A 24,961-nucleotide genomic window follows, 5' to 3' on the forward strand; every position below is an offset into this window, starting at 1 on the left:
CTGAGGATGGACTGCAAGTCATTTACCTCAGTTTTGTTCAATTTAATAAAAATCTTTAAGGCTTTTATGTCCTCTAGGCATTTTTTAAGTATGACTCACCTACTGGTTTCCTCTGGCTTCATAGTATCATCAGCAGAACAATAGAACTTTATGCAACGCCTCTGAAGCTCATATAGAGGGAAGAGCAACACAAAGCATGCCCATGCAGACGGCCACACTGCGAATGACTCACCACTGCCTTCTGAAGTACTTCAGAAATAAATGGGAGCTGAGAGAAGCCTGATCACAGCAACATTAAACACCTGTGCTGCATGTTGTTACAGACAGTCTGATCTAATATGGAAGTGCCAATCAGAGGAATGACATCCTCGAGCAGCTGAGTTGGGATCGGGTCCAAACGACATGATTTAATGGTGGTCAGGTCAGCCAAGGGAGATTTATAGAAGAGAAGCAGCCCAGAAAAATCAGCGGGTGTTTCTAAAGCCGGGGACTGTCTGTAATCACAGCAAGCCTTTTGTAATTTATAGATACCTGATCATCACTGTGGTCAATGTACCTAAAGGCTTTACTTGTTATTTTCCTACTGAACATTTCACTACACGTTCCCACTGAATTCACAGGAAAGTGGATTAAACCACAACAGTTGCTGCTGCTCCAGTCCACCAGTTACGATGAACCTTTTTTATATGCAACAGATACTTAGCTATTCAAACCTTTAAACCTTTTCACACAAGTACACAAAGACTACAGAAAACCACCGTTGTGTTTCCACATGGTGATATGTGATCTGCAGGGCAGAGAGCTCCTCTGTGATGTTGTTTGCTAACCTTTTTGTGAGTGTTATATGTTTTGGAAACTCTTACTTTGGGTAAACTGAGGGTTTCTTTCTTGTCTTATCTTCCAGCAATGATACTGTGTTACTCTACATTTTAAGTGGTATGTATGAAGCTCTGGTGTATAGATGCTGTAAACTCACAGCAGACTGAAGTCTGATTGGCTCTGTCCTAATCCAAACCTTCCAGTCTGAGTCTGAGTATTTACTTACACTGTTACCCTGTAACCATGGAAGTATGGCAGACAAGGGAGGAAGCATAGGCAAAAAGCAGGGGCCACGGAGGTGTGTGTGTGTCTGTGTGTGTGTGTGTGTGTGTGTGTCTGTGTGTGTGTGCGTGTGTGTGGTTAAAAAAACAGGGATGCTGAAAGCAGAAGAACAGAAAGGAGTGTGTGTGTGTGTGTGTGTGTGTGCATATGCAGCAATACCTGTGCTCTGTCTCAATTTGTCAGCTGATCTGACAAAGAGATCTATCTTGCAGCAGTGGGCAGGAGACAGGAAAACCAGAAGAGGGGACCGTAATTAAACCTCTTGGTAGATGGCGTGTGTGTGTGTGTGTATGAATATATAGGAATGTGTTCACCATGTGTGGAAAATATCCTTATGCAAATCCAAATGTATGTATTTGTCTGTATAGTAGCTGTTGTGCACCATGTATGATGATGTGCATATTAGGCCTAGTCTGGCTATGAATGCTTCAGTAAGCGTCCTACTGTTTGTGTGTCTGTGTGTGACACTTTTATTGCTGATGGATGGAAGCAATATCCAATCTACCAGAGGACAGGTGTGGGGGACAAAATGACACTTTAATTTGCTTTTGGGAGCGTTCAGTGTTTCCATCAACTCCACATAAGTGCTAAACTCAATCACCCAGCAGGCCAAGCGGCAGGCCCTGGCCACACTCCACACTTCTATTGGCCTTATGTTTATTTACAGCTCCAAATCCCATGTAATCCCACACAAATCTAATGAAATGAGCAGGTAAGGCTGAGGAGCAGTGTTTGCAGTGAGCACTGTCAAGAGGCTTAATGGTTTCATTAAGACTTGACAGCTAAGTAAAACAAACATGTAGCATGCCAAGGGCTTTTTCCAGAAAGGGGTGATGTATCCAGAGAATGGGACTCCTTATATGATGAAATCTGTGAGGACATTTTAGTGTTAATTCTACCGATTCCTTTTTTGTTTTTGGAGAAAGAAGGCACTTTATGTATGGAGAGAACAGAACCCTGTGAAAAACTTAACTCATTCCTATGCAGATGGTCCCTGACACATGTTTTTAATATTTTAGAAATAAATGGAAGTTGGATATATAGTTGAAAGCTTTTACCATCAGCTGTACAGCTGTCCATCAGATCCTGGTGTGAGGTGATTTTCTCTCTCGGACACGGTGGAGGAGGCATAAACATGGAACAGGGTCCTGAGCTGAGTAAGTTCCACCACTATTACCATACTATACTATATAAAGAACACATGGTCATTTCCAAGATAATTTGACTTTTTCCTGGTGAGAATGATTTTTCAATAGGCCCATAATTGAATTATAAAAGTTGGGTTGGATCTTGATATTTACCAAATCTACATGTGATAGGATATGTAGACAAGAAACTAAATTCCATTAAGGCCTTCTATAATTTCCTTCTGGAGGGTTTTATGTGTATGTATGCATTTGTAATTTGGATACGTTAGACATTTCTTGTCTAGGCCTGCTGACTTATGGACCCCTGCATGGGGCTTCCTGTGACTGCTTGGTTAAATCCAAGTCTCCATGACATTCAAAGGGAAATCTAAATCTAATCCCTTCTTTCACTGAAGGAGGAGTTTCCCTATTGGTAAGAATCCATTTGAATGTTTTTAATAAAACGTCTGTCGGAGCCTCTTTCAGACTCTCATGTGAATGTGTCACTGCCTGGTGATTTATTAGTTTCTGCCTATAGCAGACACAATTCTCTTTTGTTATCTGTAAGGTGAGTGTTTGGATCTTCTGTGAGGATTAGCTAGTTTAATCATCATTATCATATTTTTCACATTTGTTTAAACAGTCATTCATTTCCTTCATGTAGCGGTGCATCCTGACCCTTTAAGAACTGCACTTTGGTCTCATGTGTCCATAGGACATTGTTCCTCAAGTCTTGTTCTTTGTTCAGATGCAGTTCAGTGAACCTCAGTCCTGCTTCCATGTGCTTTTTAGACAGAAGAGTCTTTCTCCTGGTAACCCTTCAAACAAACTGTACTTGTTCAGTCTTCTTCTAACTGTGCTGTCATGTTAACATTTAACTTGTTCATTAAACTCACAGTTTAATGATCAACACAATTACACAATTATCTTAATATTTTTTGACACTGACACACACACACTCACAAAATCATCATTCCTAACGAAGTCCTTTTCCTCCTTGTGAGAGGTGCTCGTCTGGAGCAGCTGAGGGGCTGACAGGAACATGTGTGAATCAGACACAGAACTGGACCTGACTGCTTCAGACTTCATCTCACCTTGTTCCTCTCTCTCTCTCTCTCCTTCATCCTCTCTGTCCTGTCTCCCTCTTCTCCTCTCTCTCTCCTTCGTCCTCTCTGTCCTGTCTCCCTCTTCTTCTCCTCTCTCTCTCCTTCATCCTCTCTGTCCTGTCTCCCTCTTCTTCTCCTCTCTCTCTCCTTCATCCTCTCTGTCCTGTCTCCCTCTTCTTCTCCTCTCTCTCTCTCCTTCATCCTCTCTGTCCTGTCTCCCTCTTCTTCTCCTCTCTACCCGGTTGACTGTCAGCACGAAGGTTTTCCTTATAGTTCGGGTCCTGTTCAAGGTTTCTTCCTGTTAAAGGAAGTTTTTCTTACCACTGTTAAGGGGGTTCAGACTCAGTCTCCCTGAAGCACATTGAGACAAATCTGATTGTCTCTAGGTGTCTGTAAAAGCACTATATAAATAAAATTGAGTTGAGCTGAGGTAAAAGGGCTAACCTGTCCTGCTGCGTTGCTGCATCAGCATTCTTCCAGCAGTGTGAACTCGTCTTAAGCACATCATAGAACTGCCTGCACAACTCACTATCTGTGCTTTAGCAGTTTTGCCTTTAAATTAAAATGATTCATTTCACATCACATTTCACATTAAAATTTAAATTTCACATCAGTGGAGGATGTTTTGTTATAAATATGAATGACGTGTATCAGGAGAGAATGAGGAGTCACTTCTAACCAACACAATTCATTTCATTAGTACAAAATCTGATCTGTGGTTTCCAGCAGTTTGAGAATGTATTTAAGCATGCAGTACAACATTATAACATTATAATATTGCTAATTACCAATTATTACAATTATCCTTGACATGGCACAAACATCCCTTCAGACAGGTGAGCTCTTTTAGTTCAGCCTGTCCCCCTCTCAGGATTGACTGACTGGGGCCAACATCACTCAAGATCCACAACTTGGACATAACCAGCATTCAAATCTCCCTTCTTCCCTTTTGGCGTACAGAACACAGCCCAACACACACACACTTTCTGTAGACAGACCAACATTCCTGCCTGTTATAGGTTGATATTATGCACGGAGAACGATTCAACACACATCCAAATAAAGTTGAGTCTGATTTTTTACAGTATGTGAAGACCAGACCACACACACACATCATCTTGTCCAGCTGCTTCGTAAGCTACGTGTGTATTTGTGGTTTGTGCGCACACATGCGTGTGTGTGTGTGTAGCTAAAGCCAGCTTTGAGAGGGTAATCCATCTCCATCACTTAAATGATTATCCCCATTAATCTGCTGTAAACTAATAAAGTAAACCCATTACCTCCTCCTCCCCTGCTCCTCGCCGCCCCACTCTCTGCTCATCCTGTGCCTTTGCTCTTGATGGAGGTTCATTAAGTCTTTAGTACATTAATACGTCTTCATGTCCCCCCATCGTTCCTTTCACCTGGTGCTTGGGGTCCTCAGAGGCCCTGATAGTGATTCTCTGTCTGTGTGTGTGGCTGTGCATGCACGCAGTGTGTGTGTGTGTCTGTGTGTGTGTGTGTGTGTGTGTGGCTGTGCATGCACGCAGTGTGTGTGTGTGTGTGTGTGAATGAAAGAGACAGATAGACAGAGACAAGGAATAGAGTGGAAGACTCCCCAGTGTTTGTGTGTGTGTGTTGACACAAGTGAGAAGAGGTGTGTGTGTGTGTGTGTGTGTGTGAGAACGTCACTAAGATGAGGTGATGAGCACAGTGGATTTAATTTTGCAGTGTGGGACTCAGATGGCCCCGGCAGTCGCCGCGGTAATTTGCCTGATCAGGTTAGAGAATTGTTGGTGTTGGTGATCAATCATCCGTGTTGTCACGGTTACTGGGGGCCCAGTCGGCATGAAGCCACTTGTAATTGGTGGTAGATTGATGTAGCTGCGTTTCCCTCATGTGTCAAGCAAAAGTTTGGTCAATATAAGGGCACTAAAATTAAAACTGCTCTCACACACACACAAAATGACATTTTACAACAATGACAATGGTTTTCACACATGGCACTACTGGGGAAAGTGGAATGTGTGTGTGGGTGCATAAACATATGCCTGTGTGTGCACGTGTAAGTGTTTGTGTGTGTCGGTGAGTGCACGCACGTGTGTGCTCTTGTACAGCTGCCATTATGAGGACCAGTTTGAGTATGAGGACATTTTTGTAAAGTGAGAACAGTTTGGCTGGTCCTCACTTTTTAAGACTCTTTCAATAATTGATCATTGATGATTAGGAGCTGGTTTGAAGGTTGAGTGTTAAAATTTGAGTAGACATTTTTTGATTGTTAAGGAAGGGGCTAGGAATGAATCATGTCAATAAATATCCTCACACAGATAGCTATATTTTAGTGTTTGTGTGTGAGGGGGGGGTATGGATGGGGGCTGTAAGAAGGCAGGAGGTCTGGTCTGTTTTAAACTCTGACACTGTTTATGCTGTTGAGTGATGCTGTGCTGCCTCCACTTGTTACTGACTCAAACATATCATAATTCTCTCTCTCTCACACACACACACACACACACACACACAGGTAATAAGACACTTGGAGGTCCATTCCTCATATTAATTATGAAAGCTTGACTAAACTTGCTGTCCCCACCCACTAATAATAATGTCACATAAACTGAAACTCGGTCCCACATACTGATAAAATAAATACTATTATTCTTGTGTTTTTTATATATATATTCTGTCTTCTGTAGACAGAGACCTCCACCTTAATCTTTGAGTCTTTCTGCATGATATATCCCATCTGACCTGCCAACACCTGGGAATCCAACAGGAAGAGTTGAGGGACTGATGTCTGTGCTACTGACTCAGCCTGGTAAGGCACAGCAGTCCCACCTTTAACAAGCTGGATTCCAGAACATCTAAAGAGCCTGACTTGTTATATACCATAACTGTTTTGTTTTGAATGTTTGTACCCTGTTTCTTTGGGACGGGTGTATAGGGTTGAAGAGCAGAGGTGGGAAACGATACAATAATCACTCAGTTTGGACTTTTTTGGGTATAGTGCCTGTTCCACAAGGAGAGGGGTCCAAACAGCATGTAAGCACAACATGCCAAGGGCCTGGATGATTGCATGGAGAAGGTTAGCTGTTTTTTGATATGTGTGCATGAGCCTAAATAAATGTGTTGTAAGTTTGACACTCAGAACAATAACCGTTAGATTCTGTTTTTATTCTCCTATGTTCTGAAAAACGTGTTCTGATCATCAGTGTGCTGTCACACATGAAGTAGCCGTGGTTTGGAACATACTTTTTAGATGGAGGTCAAGGGTTGCAAGCCATCATAACTCCTGGGTGAGTGTGTTTCTCCAGCTTCCTGGGGCTGGACGGAAGCTCTTGAATGCGTGCCTCTCAGGCTTGTCACACACAGATATTTATAAGCTGAAAAGCCAAGAGTTCTCCCTGTCAGCCCATAAATACAGAATACACCAACATGTCTATGATAAATGCAGGAATCATGCAAGTTCAGATCAGAAGTTACATCAATTTACATCACTGTGCACAATTTCCTGGAGGACTGAAGGATTTGAAGAGATTTTTTTTCATGTTTACACATAAATTGCACATGATGATTCAAATATTTTTATATATCTTATACTTTATTTTAGTGTGCCTACCCACTCGGTTAGCGGGATGTGTTGTTAAATCTTGCTTGTCCTTTGATCATCCATCATCATTGTGGTAAATGTAATAACAAATATAATCCACACATACCTTTTGAAAATTATTAGCCATTCTATAAAAATATTCTTTTTCAGATATTTCTAACATTTCTAAATAAATGGGTTTTATGTTGGAAGCTGACATTATTTTACCTTATACACAGAATCACATTTAAACTTAAAAATCACATTCAAAAGGTGACTTCCTCTGATGCTGACAGTCAGTTGTGTATCCTAACAGTCTGGAGTCACTCGGTGTAGTCAACATGTTTCAGGCATGTCTCCTGATAAATCCTCTAGAGCTCCTTCAGATTTGATGGTTTCCTGTCATGGACCCTTCAGTCCACCCTACAAATTAGAAATTGGCTTCAAGTCAGGGCTTTGTGCAGAGTCAGACTAGTCAATAATGTTCACTTACTGGAGGTATATATGGGGAGATATGCTTCTTGATTTTGCCATGTTGGATGAGAAAACCATGTCCAAGACAAAGTTTGCCACTTTGGGTTTTCTCTTTAAGATATCCAGGCAGTCTTCTTTCTTCATGATTCCTTCCACCATGATAATTCCCAGTTCCACACACAGTGTTTGACTGTAGGGACTGTGTTCTTTGGCTTATACACATCTTATTTCTTTCTCCAAAAAAAGGCAACATATCTGTAACCAAAGATCTCTGGTTTTGTTCACTTTGACTGAATGACACTTCCAGTATGTGTGATCCATATCTCCAGGTTGTCTCCAGCATCCCTCAGTCTGAGTTGGAGGTGTCTTTTCTAGTGAGTCTTTCTTTTCAGACAGTCCATCCTCATAACAGAGACTTGTACCATGGCTAAACAAAGAAGACAGTTCTTTGATCTACTTAACAGAACGTGGGAAATGTTTGAAAAAGAATGAACTTTTCATTTCTTATCTAGCTGTACATAAAACTCACATGAGAATATTTTACAAACAACAGTATGGTCATCTGACCATGACTCCACAAAGGGAGCTCCTGGGTATCAGTGTTGTGTCTAACACTTGTCTGTTTACTGGCCTGTGCTGCCCTCATGTCCTCATTGGTCTTTGATCCCGGCTGAGCTGAGATCTGTTTGTTTTAGGTTAAGGCAGTCCGTTTAGCCAATTAGAGAGTGAGCTTTGACCTCTAGAAGATGAGAGAGGGAAAATATTGTCACACATACACAAATTTACACTCAGTTATATTTGCTCTGTGTGTTTGCTGCATTATATATGTGCTTCTACTGACAGGCCTCCTTTTACTGTCTGAGTCTGGCTGCCATACTGTTCCCAAAACAAACTCTGCACACACAAAGAGTGACAGCTACACTTGTGTCCGTCTGCAACTGACTAAACTCTGTCACTTCAGTAAGTCGGCTTGGAGGCACTCAGATGTGTTGAAAAGCTGAGAAGACAAGAGAATTAAACATTAACTAGTGGAAAATAATAAAAAAGGAGAAAAATATATAGGGCACACAGCTAATGCATGAAAACCTGAGAGCATGTTAGAAATGGGGAGCAGAGACGAAGGTGGATCATTTTCTGCAGCTCTTTCCTCCTCCCTGACTGAAGCTGAGGAGACACAACTGCTTGATCTCGATCTGAGCACGTCATTAAGGCAGCAAGACACACCCCTGGGGCTGCACAGGCACCAGTCAGTCTGTTTTTCAAGTGCTTGTGTGTGTCGGCCCCTGAACAATAGAGCCAGTAGAGCAAATGCATCCCCATTTGTGATTAAGGGGGAGCAAAGTTATTGTTTTGCACTCTATGACTTAATTTAATTGAATATATCCTGAATTACATGTTGAGCTTTGTGATTATATTTAGCAGTTATATCGATAGTATTTTACTAAGTTCAGCAACTAATAAAAACACGTGATTCAAAAATCCCCTTAAGCTGGTGCTGTCTGTAGGCTACCCATCGCAGGTTTACCAAAGTGTTGCACCTTTCACACCTTCAATGCACTGGGGAAATGATCTAGATCCATCCTTTAACTAGCAACACTGCATGTGTGAACACACATGTACAACTGAGACAAAACATAGGCTTCAACTGGCTGGCTCCCTAGTACATGTTCTGAGTAATTCCAATGTGGGGAATTTGCCAAAATCCACTCTCAGTGTCTAAGCTGGAGAACACGGTGCTTTTTGCTAGCTTTTTTTTGCTAACGTTCCGCTTCGGGATGAAATGTCTGTCGAATTTGACCATGACTACGTCGTAATAATCAGCATCATCTGCGTTATTAAACATGAATGCCTTGAATATGTGCTCGGCCTCCGCTCCCATGGATAAATCATTGCATTTACCTGCACCTTTCCTCTTCCTCCGTAAGCAGTGAAGCTATTCGATACCTGCTGAATCTCAGTTTCCAGTCAGGCCATGCTTCTGGCTTGGAAAAGTCAAATTGCTCTGACGGTGCAAACTTTGCAGATGCACACTTCTGCTCTCACACACACGTCCAACGTCGTCTTCAGCTTAATACTCGCTTTTGCTTCTGACACCATGTGGCGTTTATCTCGCCCTGACTAATAACACAGAACAATAGCCTTGTTGTTGCTAACGTGTTGAACTCGGGGTCAAGTCTGCTTCACACATGTGCAGTAGGTATTTTTGTGAACTTAAACATTTTCACTCTACATGACAGTTAGGTGTTAAAAGCAGGGTAAGAGTTCAGGTAAAGATTACCTTAAAACACACACATTCATAACATGAAGAAAAACATGGTCGCCATTTACAGCTACCATCATGAGGAATACTGCCCCCATAAACCTGGAGAGATGCAGCTTAAGAAATAAGCTGTTCTGTTCTCAAAGTCTTAAATATTGACCTAATTTTTAAGCTTCACTGGTGAGGACCAGGAGCTTGTTTTCTGAAGGCACAACGCAAGTTTTATGAGACACTTTGAAATTCATGTGTTTGATACTAACGCAAAAACAAAAATAGCCATTGCTTCCTCCACAACCTTTTCCTTGATAGAGCAGCAGCTGTGCTGAGGTACCTTCCTTCAACTGAAGTGGAATGTGTTATACACTGCTCAAAAATAAATAAAGGGAACACTAAAATAACACCTCCTAGATCTCAATGAATGAAACATTCCAGTTGAAAATCTTCATTCATTTCATAGTGGAATACGTTGAGAACAAAATAACATGAAAATGATCAATGTAAATCAAAATGATTAACCCATGGAGGTCTGGATTTGGAACCATACAAGTCAAAATGTGGGATCTCTTCCCAGACCTGGATTAAAGCATCAGTCAACTCCAGTGTGCAACAGGGTGCCAATGGTGAATTTGCAAATCTTGGTGTTCTCTGTTGGGCTGTAAGAACAAGCCCCACTTGTGGACATCGGGACCTCATACCACCCTCATAGAGTCTGTTTCTGACAGTCTGAGCAGAAACATGAATATTAGTGGCTGCTGCAGGTCATGCTGCAGGGCTCTGGCAGTGCTCCTCCTGCTCCTCCTTGCACAAAGGAGGAGGTAGCGGTCCTGCTGCTGGGTTGTCGCCCTCCTACGGCCCCCTCCATGTCTCCTGGTGTACTGGCCTGTCTCCTGGTATCTCCTCCATGCTCTGGACACTGTGCTGACAGACACAGCAAACCTTCTTGCCACAGCTCTCATTGATGTTCCATCCTGGATGAGCTGCACTCCCTGAGCAGCTTCTGTGGTTGTAGACACCACCTCATGCTACCTCTAGGGCTGAGAGCACTGAAAATGCAAAAGTGATCAAACATCAGGCAGAAAGGATGAGAGCAGAGAGATGGTCTGTGGTCAGCAGCTACAGAACCTCTCCTTTATAGGGCTGTCTTGTCATTTCCACCTGTTGTCTGTTCCATTTGCACAACAGCAGCTGAAACTGATTCACAATCAGTGTTGTAGAGCAGTGTATTATTGGTGTCTAAATTGTCAGAAGGGGTAAAGTTGAGAGGACTTAGACACAGGCAGAGGGTTCAGGAAAAGATGAGTTTAATTGTAAACCAAAAACCAAACCCCAAACCAAAAAATACTAAACTAAAAAAGGGAAATCCTGACTCAGAAAATATTCAACAAACAAACAGGGAACACAACAAGACAAGCAGGCACAGACAAAGGGAACAACGGTCCTACTACAAGGTAACAAGACACAGGTGAAACACATTAGGGCAGGGCAACCAATCACAAGGCAGGAACACAAAGGGAGCCAAGACTTTCAAAATAAAACAGGAATGCAACATGGAACACACATAGAAACTGTCTACAGTTAAACATTTCCAAAATTTTAGGCATGTATTTTACAAAATAATAAAGCATCACCTGACCCCATATACATTTCATGGAGAAAAGATACAAACTATCAGCCGATTTAAATATCTTGGTTTAATACTAGATTCACAGCTTTTGTTTAAAGCCCATATTGACAAATTGTGTAAAAAAATCAAGATAAACCTTGCAAATTTTCTTGCAATTCGAAATGAAATGTCAGCTGAAGCTGCAAAATGTACTTATATTTTTTCAACTATTGCCTAACCAGTTGGTCCAGGCTGCTCAGAGTAAAAGCCTTTGTAAGTCTTGTACAAACAAGCAAATAAAGTCATGGAGAAAAGCCTAGACACTATAATCACTGTGCACTTCTTAAAAAAACTTAAAACTGGGACAGTCTTCACACATTCACTGACTTAAAATTGATTTATAAAGTATTGCATAAATTGGCTCCAGATCCTCTGGCAGAGTTCTTCAGCCAAAGAAACAGCCTTGAGCGAGTCACTCAACTGTTTCAGAGGTGACTGTACATTCCTCTGTGCAGGAGCACTTTCAGCATGTCGGCCTGGTCAGTAAGGAGTGCGAGAGCATGGAACTCAGTACCTGAGGAAATTAAACTGTTTCAAAAAGGTTTTCACTAAAAAACTTGAGAATGTGGCGCCTACAGCTACCAACACTAAATGATAAGCCTGTATGATGTTTTGATTAAAGGTAGGGGAGGAGAGTTTGAAAACTCAGTGAGAGATTTTAAAAGTAAACACACGCCCCTTTCTCTCGGAGCTCACCCCGAAGCCACGCCTCCAACCAGTCTGTGACTTCGGCCATCATGCACGTACCTCTCTGGTGCACAGAGCAGGAAGAGAGTGACAACCAGCCAATACTCCTACAGGGTCCACCCGGAGGACTGGCTGATGTTTTTATGTTTTATAGCTTCAGATGATTCATATTCTTTGTTTTAAAGAGAAACTGCCGAACTAATCGGTTGCTATCTGATTGTAAAGAGAAGTTACACTAATTTAACACAAAGTGCATCAGAAGGAAACCTCCTACCCGACCTTTAAATGTTGTGATGTTGTATTTTCTAAATTGTGTAAGTTTTTAAAATCCTGCCTTTTTAACTCATGGCCAGGGGACTACAGATGAAAACTAGCCTTCTGGCTAATGCTGGCTTTTTTAACCATGTATAATCATGTGGTTTTTTAAATTGCACTGTCCCCATTTAAATAAACTAATAATAATAAAAATAAATAATAATACTACTGACCCTGGATTTACACCAGCCGTGTAACAGAAGCGTAATGTACGTGGTGGGTTTTTGTTTGCATCTTTAGCGCAACATCGATTCCCACCAGAAGCATTTCTGAAGCGTAGCTTATATGTGCATATGTTACAAGGTCCCGCGAGATGAACAAAATCAACTAGTAATCTGCCTGTTTACACTGAGGGTTAATGTCCTTTCTACATGTTACCAAAAACTCTACTCCATCAACACACGTACACACAGGGCAGCTCCTCACCTTCCACTCTGAGAACAGCTGCTGCTTCTCTCCCTGCCTCTTCCTTTCTGATGTTGTCCTTATATTAACATGTTATATATATATAAATGTTGTTTCTCTAGTTGTTTCTCCAGTGTTCTGGTGCCTGACTTTCTGTCTGCTCGATGGGTGTGTGGGGCAAAACCTAAGCATCTTGGGTGTGGACACAGCTCCAAAATAGAACCTAGTGCATATCTCTTGTAGAGCAGTGCATAAATACTGGGTGAATGGGTAAATCCTGGGTAGGATCCACGTGGTCTGAACATGATTATATGTGTTCTTGACGATATCAGGTTGGTTTCTTTCTGTTATAGGTGGTTTTCATTGAAGTCTTAATGCCTTTTCAGTAATCACTCTAAAAACTGCAAACTAGAAACGATGCTTTCAGACTCATAATAGGCATTCAACAGAATCAGGAAAGACCTTTGATGCAGATGTATGGCAGTGTACTGACAGGGGTCCAGCAGGATGATTCCATCTGTCCTGCAGGATGCAACATCTCCCATGCTGCCCAAGCTGAATGGGACAGATGAGAACTGGAACTAGTAGTTCACCCTCCTCCCTCACCAATATACTGACAGAGCCTCCAACAGGACACAGTCACCCAGGGCTGTTTGTGTGCTGACGGAGGTCTGTGATCCACTGGATACAAGCCACCTGTTGGTTGCCTGTTGGTATGTTTGAAGCGTAAGGAATCTAGTTGTCTTTGTAATAGCCCAGGAAAAATCACCTACCTGCTGAACTGACCATTGTTGTTTTCACTCACACTGTTGCCAAAATATGTTGATCTTAATGAACTGTTGCCCCTGGTTAATGTGTCTGTTTGCTTGACTCAGTATTTTTACCTTGACTTTTGACTTCCCTCACAGCAGTGAGGGTGAAAAATCGTACTAGAAATCCTTCATTTTTGACTTTAATAGAATATGGTGTCTGCTTTGGAATGCAACTTTTGAACTAGAGAGACACATGGTGTTAAGCAGGGGGCTGGAAATAAGTGTGGTTGATGGCAAAATACCAGAAGAGTCATTTTGTCAGTGCTATGAGTGTACCTCCCCCCAGGATCATTGGGTACTCAAGGATGGCAAAAATGACACAGCAGAGTACTGCCTCCATCTCCTAAATAATTTGCTCTATTTGGCCACTGAACTGTGGCTGAATCTGTAGGTCCATTGTAGTCCATCCACAACCACTGATGGAGGAAGACAGGAATATGCTTAATTAAAGAATGCTAGGCCAGACTAGGAAAGTGAGCCCCAAATCATCAGAGGCTTGGACATAGGTAAATTCCTTCCTTCCAAGGACTGCTGCTTGGCTGTGTGTCATAAAACGCCATAAAAAGCCAGAGCTATGACCGTGGTTAACCAGGCTTTAATGTAGCTACAATCTAACAGACCTTCCAGTTTTAACTAAAAGAAAGTGGATCACTCTGACCTGGCTGGATGATGTGGAAACATGTTGGGTCAACTATTAAACTGTATTGTGTTCTCTTCATTGATGTAACTATCCCTATCATCTTTTATTGCTCCAAACGGTGGTGTATACATATAAAAACACCTAACAAGTCAGTTCTGTGTATCTCAGCATGCTGCTATTACTGTCAGTGTGACAGTGACATTAGATGTGTTTAACAATGTGATAAATTGTGTTTGGTCTAGAAGAGAGACGTTCACACTGGCCTCAGTGATGGACTGTAGTATCACAGTTCTGTTGTTGTGTCTACAACCTCAGGCTCTTATGACACATGCTGGCTTAATTTGTTACCACAGAGCTACTAGGGCTGACAGATAGAGTGGTTATAGTTATGCAGTGAGAAACTAGCCAATAGCTTATGTGTTTGTGCTTAATTTGCACTTTAATCCACAGGAATCCTTCCAACCTTTAAAGATGGTGGACTCTGGCTATTTAAACTGCTGTTCTCTCTGACGCCATTGTTCATCATGATTTAATGCTATAATATTACATGAAGTTTAAAGCTCCACAACTGAAGATTTGGGAAAATAATTTGTAAAGAGGCAAACCCCTAACTTTTACTTGACATGCATTTCTGCACACCTATGTGGAGCCTGTGTGACACAGCTGACAGGCACAGCTAGGAAGAAAGAGAATATGTCCATTCAGAAAGGGCAGGTTCTACCCAAAACCTTCTTTCTGTCCATTACTGATGGAACTAGGGCCATGGAATTGTACATGATAAAGACAATTAAAGAAAGAAGAATACAGTAACACTATTGGAATGAAGTTTGTTTGAAAATGAATCATAGTGTCCACATTCAGTCAGCTTGACTGATCCATGTCAATACGTATCTTCCTCTGTGGAAGTTCCACACAGCATCCATCTGTTGGGATCACAATGAGAAGAGTTTCTTCATCAACATCTTCAAGCTTTATCTTCCGCTCTGAGGGTTTAGGCCAAGCATCAAGCATTCCCAGTAAGCCGTTTCCTCCCCATTCCTCCACCAAGGGCCAACAATTCCCTCCCACCAGCCATTCAATCTTTTCTCATCCAAAGGTCAACAACCCAGGACCTGACTGACAGAAGCCCTAAACTACAATGACAAGCAACCTCCCCTCTCCAAATGCTGACGTGTCCCGGTCAGGCCTTCCTTCTTTCCTAGCAGCTCTCCACTGTCTAGGATTAATATGTATAAAAAGAAGTAGAGCTCTCCTACGTTGTTTTCTGTCTGCTTCTATATGCCCTCACCTAAATTTCCACAAATATCCATCTGAAAATATGCAGGTCCTACTTCTGTGGAGCATATTTGTATTGTGTGTCCAGTGATGCACAGTTTACATGTTAGTAGAACACATAGTGTCCTGATCTTTCTCAGTGCGCACTGATTTAAATGGTCAAGAACACCTCTCTTAACATTAGATATGTGTTTAGTCTAGACATAGTTTTAGTCCAAAGATCCATTTTGACCGGGTCTTTGAGCTGCACTCAGGTTCTGCTGAGGTCTTCTGCTCCTGCTCACTCTTTAACCCACTCTTTTTCTTTCTCTCACTCTGTCCGTTCATTTGGTGACTGGCTTCCATCAATGACCTGAAAGTAGGATTTTCTGGAAGTCCTTGACATACGGATGATAAGTTTACTGATAGGGAGCTGTCAAATCACACAAAGGGGCATGAAACCAGCTTGCCCGTGCCTTAGTGTACCCATCGAACACAAGACCACATACTGATGTTTCCGACATGACGGCGGACAGGAGTCACCTGCATTAACTGAAACTGTTACATTATTATTTAATGCTGTTTCTGGCCGAACCTAACGGGTTGACTTTACCTGACACGTGTCAGGTTTCCACCTTTGAGCCAGTGCATCTGTTATGTCCTGTTGTATTTTGAAGTCACTGACCTCCCTCGCGTTCAGCGTCTTGTCTTTTCCTTCTTTGTGTGCTCCCGCCTCCTGCTGATTACCTGCCCTCCCTGGCTCGCCTGTCTCATTGTTTCTCCCTCGTGTGTTTAGTGTTTGTCCTTCCTTGTACTCCCTGCCAGATTGTCTCAGCCAAGCCTTCCAGCCGTTTCCCAGGCCTTCAGTGTTTGTATTTCAGTATATCCTCTAGTGTGTTTGGCTGGCTGTTGCACAGTGATTTTATTTTTGGTACTCTACTACTGCTTGTCTGCTCACTAACCCCCTGGATTTTTCCTCTTGACGGCTTACCTGTGTATCGAACCCTTTTTCCTCATTAAAGACGGAATTATTGCCTATTGATTCCCGTCAGGCAGTTGTGCCCACTTGAGTGAGAACAAGTCACTCAATCATGAAGCAACAAATGTATGCATAAAGCGGCAGGCTGGGGGTGGTGGTGGTTATGTAGACCTTCAGTCATGGAGTATGGAGTTCAGGGTCCTTGACACCTTTCTCTGAACACCAGCTGTTTTGAGTTTTTTATTTTCAAAGTGCAGTAGAAGTAAAGCTTTAAACATATAGATTAAGGTTAGGTTTTGGATTAGGGATGGGGCCTTTCAAATTACATGCAAGACATGTAGTACTACATGCTAAACTACTGAAGAAACTGTCATGTAGTTCATGCATGTGCATCTTTTGTTGATACCATGCTGTGGTTTTCATGGCCACAAGATCTCACAGAAACTCCAGCAATTAAATTGGGTATAAAATAATTCTAGTGTGTGGCCAGCCTAAGCCTACCACATGTCCCAGTGTCTAATGGGCAGAACTGGGTGGCAAACTGGCCAGTAAACAAGAAAAATTCAAGGTTATGTTTCATTTAAAACCTGACCTGGACAACTGGAGGAGCAGTGAAACATCTTCAGGGACCCTCCAACAAAGTCTATTTGCCCTGCTTCAAGCTCTTGAATGAAAGCAGCACATTGAATATCTGCAAGAATCCGAACCTGACAGTTTACAGAGAAAGAGAGAGAGAAGCGGGTCCTTTTTATTTTGATAGGGGTAGTTACATTAATAATGCTAAGAAGAAGGTGGTGTGCAAGAATGCTGCTCAACGTTGTTGCCTTTTATTGATTTGTAGGTGTGGTTCTGTTCAGCAATGCACTTCACTGAACCGGGCCAGAGGTGCTTTCTTCATGATTATACCAAACAGGTTTGGGGCATGAGCAAGTATCTGTGGCAACACAGTCTCATCTTATCATATGAAAAGTGATGTACTTCAATGATTATATTTTGCAACCTGCCCTGGTCAGCATTTGGACAGTGGAGGGGTGGGGGGTTGGCTCTGACCCATGGTCGACCCCTGCTCACAACCTCACACCGCACCGCACTGTATTGTGGTCAAGTGCTCCATTACCACTGCAATACACCTTCCATATTTATTGATGTACACTAAAAAACACAGCTGATAAATGTTAGGGCATTACAAACAGGGTCAGGTTATGGAGTAGACTATTTAACCACATTTAGCAAAAAAATCCAATCAAAAATCCATGAGTTTATATTAGTTTAATAGTCATGAAAAAAGGAAACAATACATTCAAACTGTATACAGACAGCCGTCAGGATCACATACCATTAACTCATATAACTCTAACATGACATTTCAACACCGCGAGCTGTTTTCTCACTAGTAGTTGTTGAGTAGGCATCAGAATCTCCACATTGTCTGCAGTGTGGGTGCATGCAGTACAACTGTGAAAATTCAAAAAGCTTGTGGGTGAATGTGTGTAACATGATGCTGTCCACCAGTTTTTTTGATTAAAACAAACACATTTAAACATTGAACACAGGCGTTAGAGTTTAAATATTAGGGAAAAAAATATAAAACACCGGTGTTTCTAATATTTTGTGCACGTTTGTTATATCAGTAACACAGATTTTGTAAAAGATTTCAGGTGTGATTACACTGCACCAGCTTTAGGTGGACATAAAGGCGTTTGCATGTAAAGCACACATTACACCAGGTATGGAGACAAACAAACATCTTTATCACAAGGTATATCACAGATATTTTTAATGTTGATCCAGCAGAAAACGTGTGTGCATGGTGCATAACAGTGGATGTGTCTACATGTTTTTGTTAAATTAAAGTGACCATGACGTTTATGTTAAAGTCTTTATTAATAGAAAACGCTGGTGCATTTTACTCCTTCTAAGTGAACAAGCCAAAGATTGATATAATAATACCATATATCATACTAGGATTAATGTACATGTGTACAGTGTAATTGTGCAATGTGTTCCAGACAAGCAGTGAAGGGAGGTAATGTACATATCATCAGAATAACAATGATCAATTTGTGACTAATCATGTCGCCAGCAAAAACATACGGATAAGAGGAACTGGTCCTGAAGTGTAGTCTTGAGGAACTCCAAATGAAAAGGAGACAGATTTGGACATTGACTTGACGTGTGACTTTCAGAATGTTTATTTTGGTTCTGATGCATCAGCCTCAGCCACTGTGTGATTTCTGCCTGTGCAGCCTGAGCTCCTTAAAGTGGCAGAAAATCAAGACCTGTCTCCAATTCAAACTGAAGAGTTCAGTTTTATTTTTCCAAACCCATGCGGACATTTGAGCCCCTGAAATAAAATGTGTTCAATAATTGAGTTTGACACATGCTGGGTTACTGCTAACATGTGAGGCTTATTGCTGTCTCTGGCTCAGGACATATTAACCCCACTGTTTCATACCAAAATATTATCGTGATGCCAAAACAATCCGTACATTAAATAACTTGAACTTATTATATGAGTGAAAACGCAGATTTGTTTTTTAGGCCTATGGTGCCCTGGTTCCTGGTGCTGGTTCCATCTAGTCCATTCAGTCTTCATGAGAACTGCCGTGCAGGATAAAGCCAGCAGTAATTCAATCATGATAGTCACAATACTCACATTATGCTTCCACCCAATATCAGAAAAAACAATAAAATATAATAATAAAACGAGGCGAACGAGCTGCATCGACGGGCTTTTCAAAACACGGCTTTCTGTTGTTTCTGAAAAGTCTGATAAGTTTGACTCCCTGTAAAAAATACAAAAAGTCATTTAAGGTCAATTAAACTTCTGGAATTATTTCCCCCAAAGTTTCCCCTGTCTGCGGCATTAAAATTGATCTCGGTCCAGTGACTACTGAGAAACGTGGAGCATAGCTATCAAAATATTCATACCTTTTGCTCCACGTTAAGTGGCCTAATTAAGTCCCAGCGGCCTTAGAAGGAGAGGAAATCAATGAGACTCACGGTTTTAATTTTTCACTTAATTGTTGCTCAGTTGTGGGTCTGTGTTTGTGTTGTCCTAGCTCATGAGAAATGCGCTGTTATTTATGAGTGAATTAAAACAGAAAGGTGCTCCCGCTCATGGATCCTTTCGGGATTCATTCACAGGAGACGTTTAATGAGCGTCGCTAATGTAAACCTTTTTCCAGCTTATTATTAAAAACCTGTCGGTGTCCGGGTTTTGGTCCTGAAACAAACGTCCCAGCAGGTCTCTGTATGAAGTATTAGGTCTGTATGTCCGCGCAGCGGTCATCACTCTCAGCATGAATTAATACTGGGCGGCTCCACAACAATAAATGAGCGGAGCACAATACATTTAAATATCAAAGGTCCATTGATTTATGACGGTGTTAATCTGGGCGGCAAGTGTCAGGTTCTAGGATTCGAGCGTTTTTCTGTTATGTTATGTTTTCTTTGGTTTAGCCTTTTTAATTTGTCTGTTTACTTGCTGCAGCTCACCAGTCTGTAAGAAATGAAGTACTTCTTAAAACGGATGTTTAGGCTCAAGTGTTGCTTCAGTCCTTTCACCATGAGTGTGTGTGCAGCAGCAGTGTGACCTGAAAATAAATCTGCATGCAGCTGCTTCATGCCGCTCCAGAAGCCTCGGAGCCTCCGTGGCCTCAGCCAGGCGAGCCTGCAGGCCCGAAACCGTGTCTTGGTCCTGCGCTGTCTGTTTGGCAGTTTGATTGATGTTCTCCCGCGGCGATGGGAGGAGTGTGTGTGTGTGTGTGTGTGTGTGCAGTCCAGCTTTGTTCTAGCACACACAGATTGATGCGCACACACGGTCGCACTCATTAGATAACGACCAAAGCTCGAGCAGAACCAGCCAGAAGACAGAGTCCAGGGACCGGCTCCCGGACTAACCTGTGGTCCTCATAGGAGCAGGGGGCTCGCGGACACCATGGATCACATAGGGATACTGGGGGCGCATCTGCAGCAGCACACGCACGGGGAGCCCATCAGTTTTCGGTATCGATCAGATCCTCAGCAACGTGGAGCAGAGATACATGCTGGGCGCGAGGATGGACCGAGCAGGGACTATGGACACCCGCACTACAGCGGCGGCGCGAGCCATCGGGCTGAACGGGGGACTTCACGTGCGGCAGCGGCGGATATAATAGCAGCAGCGGCTCGTTGCGGGATGACCTCCCTCGGGGGGAGCTTATCACATGAACATGGGGGTCAGTATGAACGGGACCAGGCGTGAATCCCGCAGGGGTCATCCGCTCCCCGGCGCACCGGGCCCCTGAACGCTGGAAACACGTCTGTGCCGCCGGTGAGTGGGACCATCAACAACCTGAGCGCGCTAACGTTCCCATGGATGGAGAGCAACCGACCGGGTACACCAAAGACAGGTTCACAAGGTAGTCCCACAGCATAATCATAACAACTGTAATAATCATAATCATCATCATATAAATAATAACAGTAGAATAATCCTAATCATAATAATAATTATAATAATTCTATAACAATAATCATAACAACTGTAATAATCATAATCATCATCATAATAATAATAACAGTAAGAATAATCCTAATCATCTAATAATAATATAATAATCATAACAATAATCATAACACTGTAATAATCCTAATCATCATCATAATAATAATAACAGTAAGAATAATCCTAATCATCATCATAATATAATAACAGTAAGAATAATCCTAATCATCATCATAATAATAATAACAGTAAGAATAATCCTAATCATCATAATAATAATATAATAATCATAACAATAATCATAACAACTGTAATATCATAATTCATCATAAATAATAATAATATAATAATAATAACAATAATCATAACAACCGTAATAATCATAATCATCATTCATAATAATAATAACAGTAAGAATATCCTAATCATACTCATCATAATAATAACAATAATCATAACAACCATAATAATCATAATAATAATGATAATATTATAATCAGCCGCTCCACGAAGGCGTTATTGATAATAATAATAATCATAATACAATAATAATAATAACAATATCTATAAGTAATAATAGTAATAATAACAATAGTAAACAATAATAAATAATAATAATAATAATAATAACAGTAAGAATAATAATAACAATATTAATCATTCATCATCATAATAACTCAGGGGCAATAATCAATCGGAATAATAATAATAATAATAATTGTCGCATAATAAACGCATTAAAAGGACTACTGTAGAACTCCCCTCAGCATGTTTACCAGTGATCAGTGTGATCTTTATGGTGTTGCCATGTCCTGCTCTCTGTGCACTATAGCTGTCTCCTCTCTCTCTCTTTGCTGCTCTTGTATTCAGCTGATACAGCGTGGTGGTGTGGCTGGACCTATCTGAAATCATAAGAAAATGAATATCTAATACAAAATATGACCCCAAATGCTTTCTGGTACCATCGCGTTCTTATATAAATGACACACTGTAAGCTCCTTTGGAAAACACTGATCCAGTTGTTTTTACTGAATGTGTGAAACAGAACATTCTCAGGGTCCAGATGTGGCTGCCTTTGACTCCTTCTGCACAGTGTTGCTCTGCAGTCTCTCGCTCACTCTCTATATGCTCTGCACATCTGCTGTCTGTCCTGTCATGGTCCATCCTGTTCCCGTCCTGTCCCCACCCCCTGTACCGTTCAGGTCCCTCTCACCCCTCACTGTCACACGTCGCGTAGGTCACCCCTACCAGAACCGGACGCCACCGAAGAAGAAGAAGCCTCGGGGACGTCTTTTTCACGCGGCTGCAGATCTGTGAGCTGGAGGAAACGGTTCCATCGGCAGAAGTACCCTGGCGTCCGCTGAGAGGGCCGCGCTGGCCAAAGCCCTGAAGAGTGACCGATGCTCAGGTCAAACCTGGTTCCAAAACAGACGCACCAAATGGAGGTGAGCTCACTGGGACGTTATTTGACACAGCTGAGAGCAGAGCAGGCCGTGAAGCTCTCAGCTGTCCCCGGGTACAGTCGGTTTGATGCCAGAGGGGTCAGAGGGGTTTAAAGGTATAAAACACTTCAGTATGGACTCATAGGCGAGTTATTTTATTATGGCACGGTCTGACAGTGTATTAACGAGCAAGATACACGGAGGAAGATGTGTTCTATTTTACATCATATTATAAATATGTATTGATATATTTATTGTCTTTGATCAAATAAAATCAATGATCAAACCTGATTTGATCAAACCTGTCATTAACACTTGGATTGGTTATTTTTGATCGTCGGCTGGATTTGCACGTTTTCATTTTAGCAGCAGACAGCTTCCTCTAAATGTAATTTTTTTTATGTATGCAAACCTTTATAGTGAGAAAATACCTATTTTACTCTTATTAAACTGCTGTTGTATGTTGGTATGACAATGAAGTCTAACTTTCTAAAGCCTGAAGTAAACTAGCCTTTCTATGAATAAAATGTCATTTTTAAAGGATGCGTAGTAACATGTTCCGATTTATTTAAATATGATGCAGGCTGTATGCTTGGACTTTAGGACTGTATTATATTTAAAGGTGTCTGAGGATGAGGCCTAACCAGTATTTAAAATTACAAAATAAATACAGGCTTCTTCTCATATGAGGCTGTCTTTGGTCCTTTTATTATAAATTATTATTATAAATATATAATATTTAGTTCATGTATTTTTTATTCTTGATCATCTGAATGTTTATTTTGAAACCTGCCTCAGGATACAAGGACGCTTCTCCAATATGGAGCCAGCATAGGGACAATTTGTTGTGATATGGATGGTCCCTGTATCCAGAACATGGCCCTGGTTAGGACGGGTGGTGTTTTGGGGAAATATATTTGCAGTACATTTAATACAACAATGATTTACAACATCAGACAAAATACGAATAAAATATAAAATATTCCCCTGATATTTTTTTTTAATGTTAAAATTTCTTCTGTTCTCTCTTAGTCACAAGAGAACCAGGCCAACAGGCAGGTACATGGGGCACCGAAACCCAGACTCTGTGCGTCACTGAACGCGCACTGACTCTTTCTATTGGCAGTGGAAAGAGGCCTCTGTAGAGTGACCAGGCGTCAGGCTTTCTGTCTGCAGCCTCTGTGTCTCTGGGTTCGGATCTGTGCTCCTCACTCACTCCTCGCTCTTTCCTTGTCGCTGATGCAGGCGGCAGACGGCGGAGGAGCGGGAGGCGGAGCGGGCAGCAGGCCAACCGGATTCTTCATGCAGCTGCAGCAGGAGGCCTTTCAGAAGACTATCAACCAGCCCGTGACTCCGGACCCCCCTGTGCCTGCCAGAACAGCTCTCTCTTCGCCCTGCAGAACCTGCAGGCCCTGGACCGAGAACACCGCAAAGATCAGCAGTTGTGTCGGCTTGCGACTAGAGCGGCCTCAAAAACGGACACCAGCGCCAGGAGAGTGCTCGATGGCAGAGACACTTAAGTGTGCCCCGGACACTGAGGACTGCGGTTGCAGGACGCTGTTTCATACGTTTGATTATCAGGTTATGTCTTATTTATCACACATCTGTCAGAGACGCTCCTTCAGTCCTAAGGTGGACCATGTGGTCTGGAGCTTCTGTTCCAGCTCGTCTAAGAACCCGGCCGACAGCACCCAGACTGCCACCAGTAAGTTCTATTACAATAGACTACTTATAAGGGGCTTTATGTTTCATACACAGAATTTTCATATTTGATATCTGACAAAAGAACCTGCCACCTGTCTGTATTTATCTCTCATTTTTATTCACCTGCAAAATAAGCACTTGTTGTAGCACCTTTGTACAATGGAAGCTCCTGAAAGACTGTAAACGACTCATGAGATGACTGGACAGGATATCTGTCTGTTCACCACGTCATAGACATACTTCAGATATTTAAAACAAATGCCACCTGGTAATTAAACAGTATATCATTGCACTTTGCGGTACAATTAAAATGAACTTCATTTTCCACACTGTGCACTGTTTGTTTGTTCTAATTTCATATACTGATATTATTATTATTATAGTAGTAGTAGTAGTAAAGCTGGCGCCATGCACCTCCCCATAAGGCTTTAAATAATCAAGACATAACCTAGAAAATATAACCGAAGACCTTGACCTGACCATGCAGCAGCTTGCTAATATAGATGAAAGCACTTATTGTAAAACTCATTATGAAATGCTCACATCGGTCCATTATGTTCCCGTGCCCTCCGATCATCGACCATGAACCAGTGTAGCTGTGCAGAGTCCTTCCTCCTGTACCACCCTCCTCCTCCTCCTGCTGCTGCCGCCCTCAGAGCACAGAGGTGAGGGCTGGCCGAGCCACACCGGGAGGTGTCCTGACCTAACTTAATGTGACCTTAAAAATACCATACTGTTAAAAATGTGTTGTTCAAATATCATCAAAAATTGTATGTATGTGTCTGCAATCCAGATTCATACGAGGAGGAGGAGAAGAGGTGAGAGGATGGCTTTATTTTTATTCTAAAGATAAGATAAGATAAGATTTAATAACTAAAATCACAACTCAAATACACACATTGTACTCTGCAGTATTACAAAGACAACAAACGTAGAGA

At 41.8% G+C, this 24,961-nt stretch overlaps 1 protein-coding gene across 1 annotated transcript; it reads left to right on the forward strand.

The window, feature by feature from the left end:
* Positions 1-20,328: 20,328 nt before the first annotated feature.
* LOC114447602 (T-cell leukemia homeobox protein 1) lies at positions 20,329-24,845 on the forward strand. The gene is given in 18 exon segments (XM_075353431.1): positions 20,329-20,391; positions 20,393-20,452; positions 20,455-20,496; positions 20,499-20,561; positions 20,564-20,626; positions 20,628-20,674; positions 20,676-20,763; positions 20,766-20,791; positions 22,080-22,161; positions 22,163-22,201; positions 22,203-22,226; positions 22,228-22,322; positions 23,565-23,598; positions 23,600-23,620; positions 23,622-23,678; positions 23,681-23,728; positions 23,730-24,024; positions 24,817-24,845. Coding segments are annotated over 18 exon segments (1,176 nt in total).
* Positions 24,846-24,961: the final 116 nt, after the last annotated feature.

Source organism: Parambassis ranga, chromosome 15 (assembly GCF_900634625.1).
Source record: "Parambassis ranga chromosome 15, fParRan2.1, whole genome shotgun sequence".
Lineage (NCBI taxonomy): Eukaryota > Metazoa > Chordata > Actinopteri > Ambassidae > Parambassis > Parambassis ranga.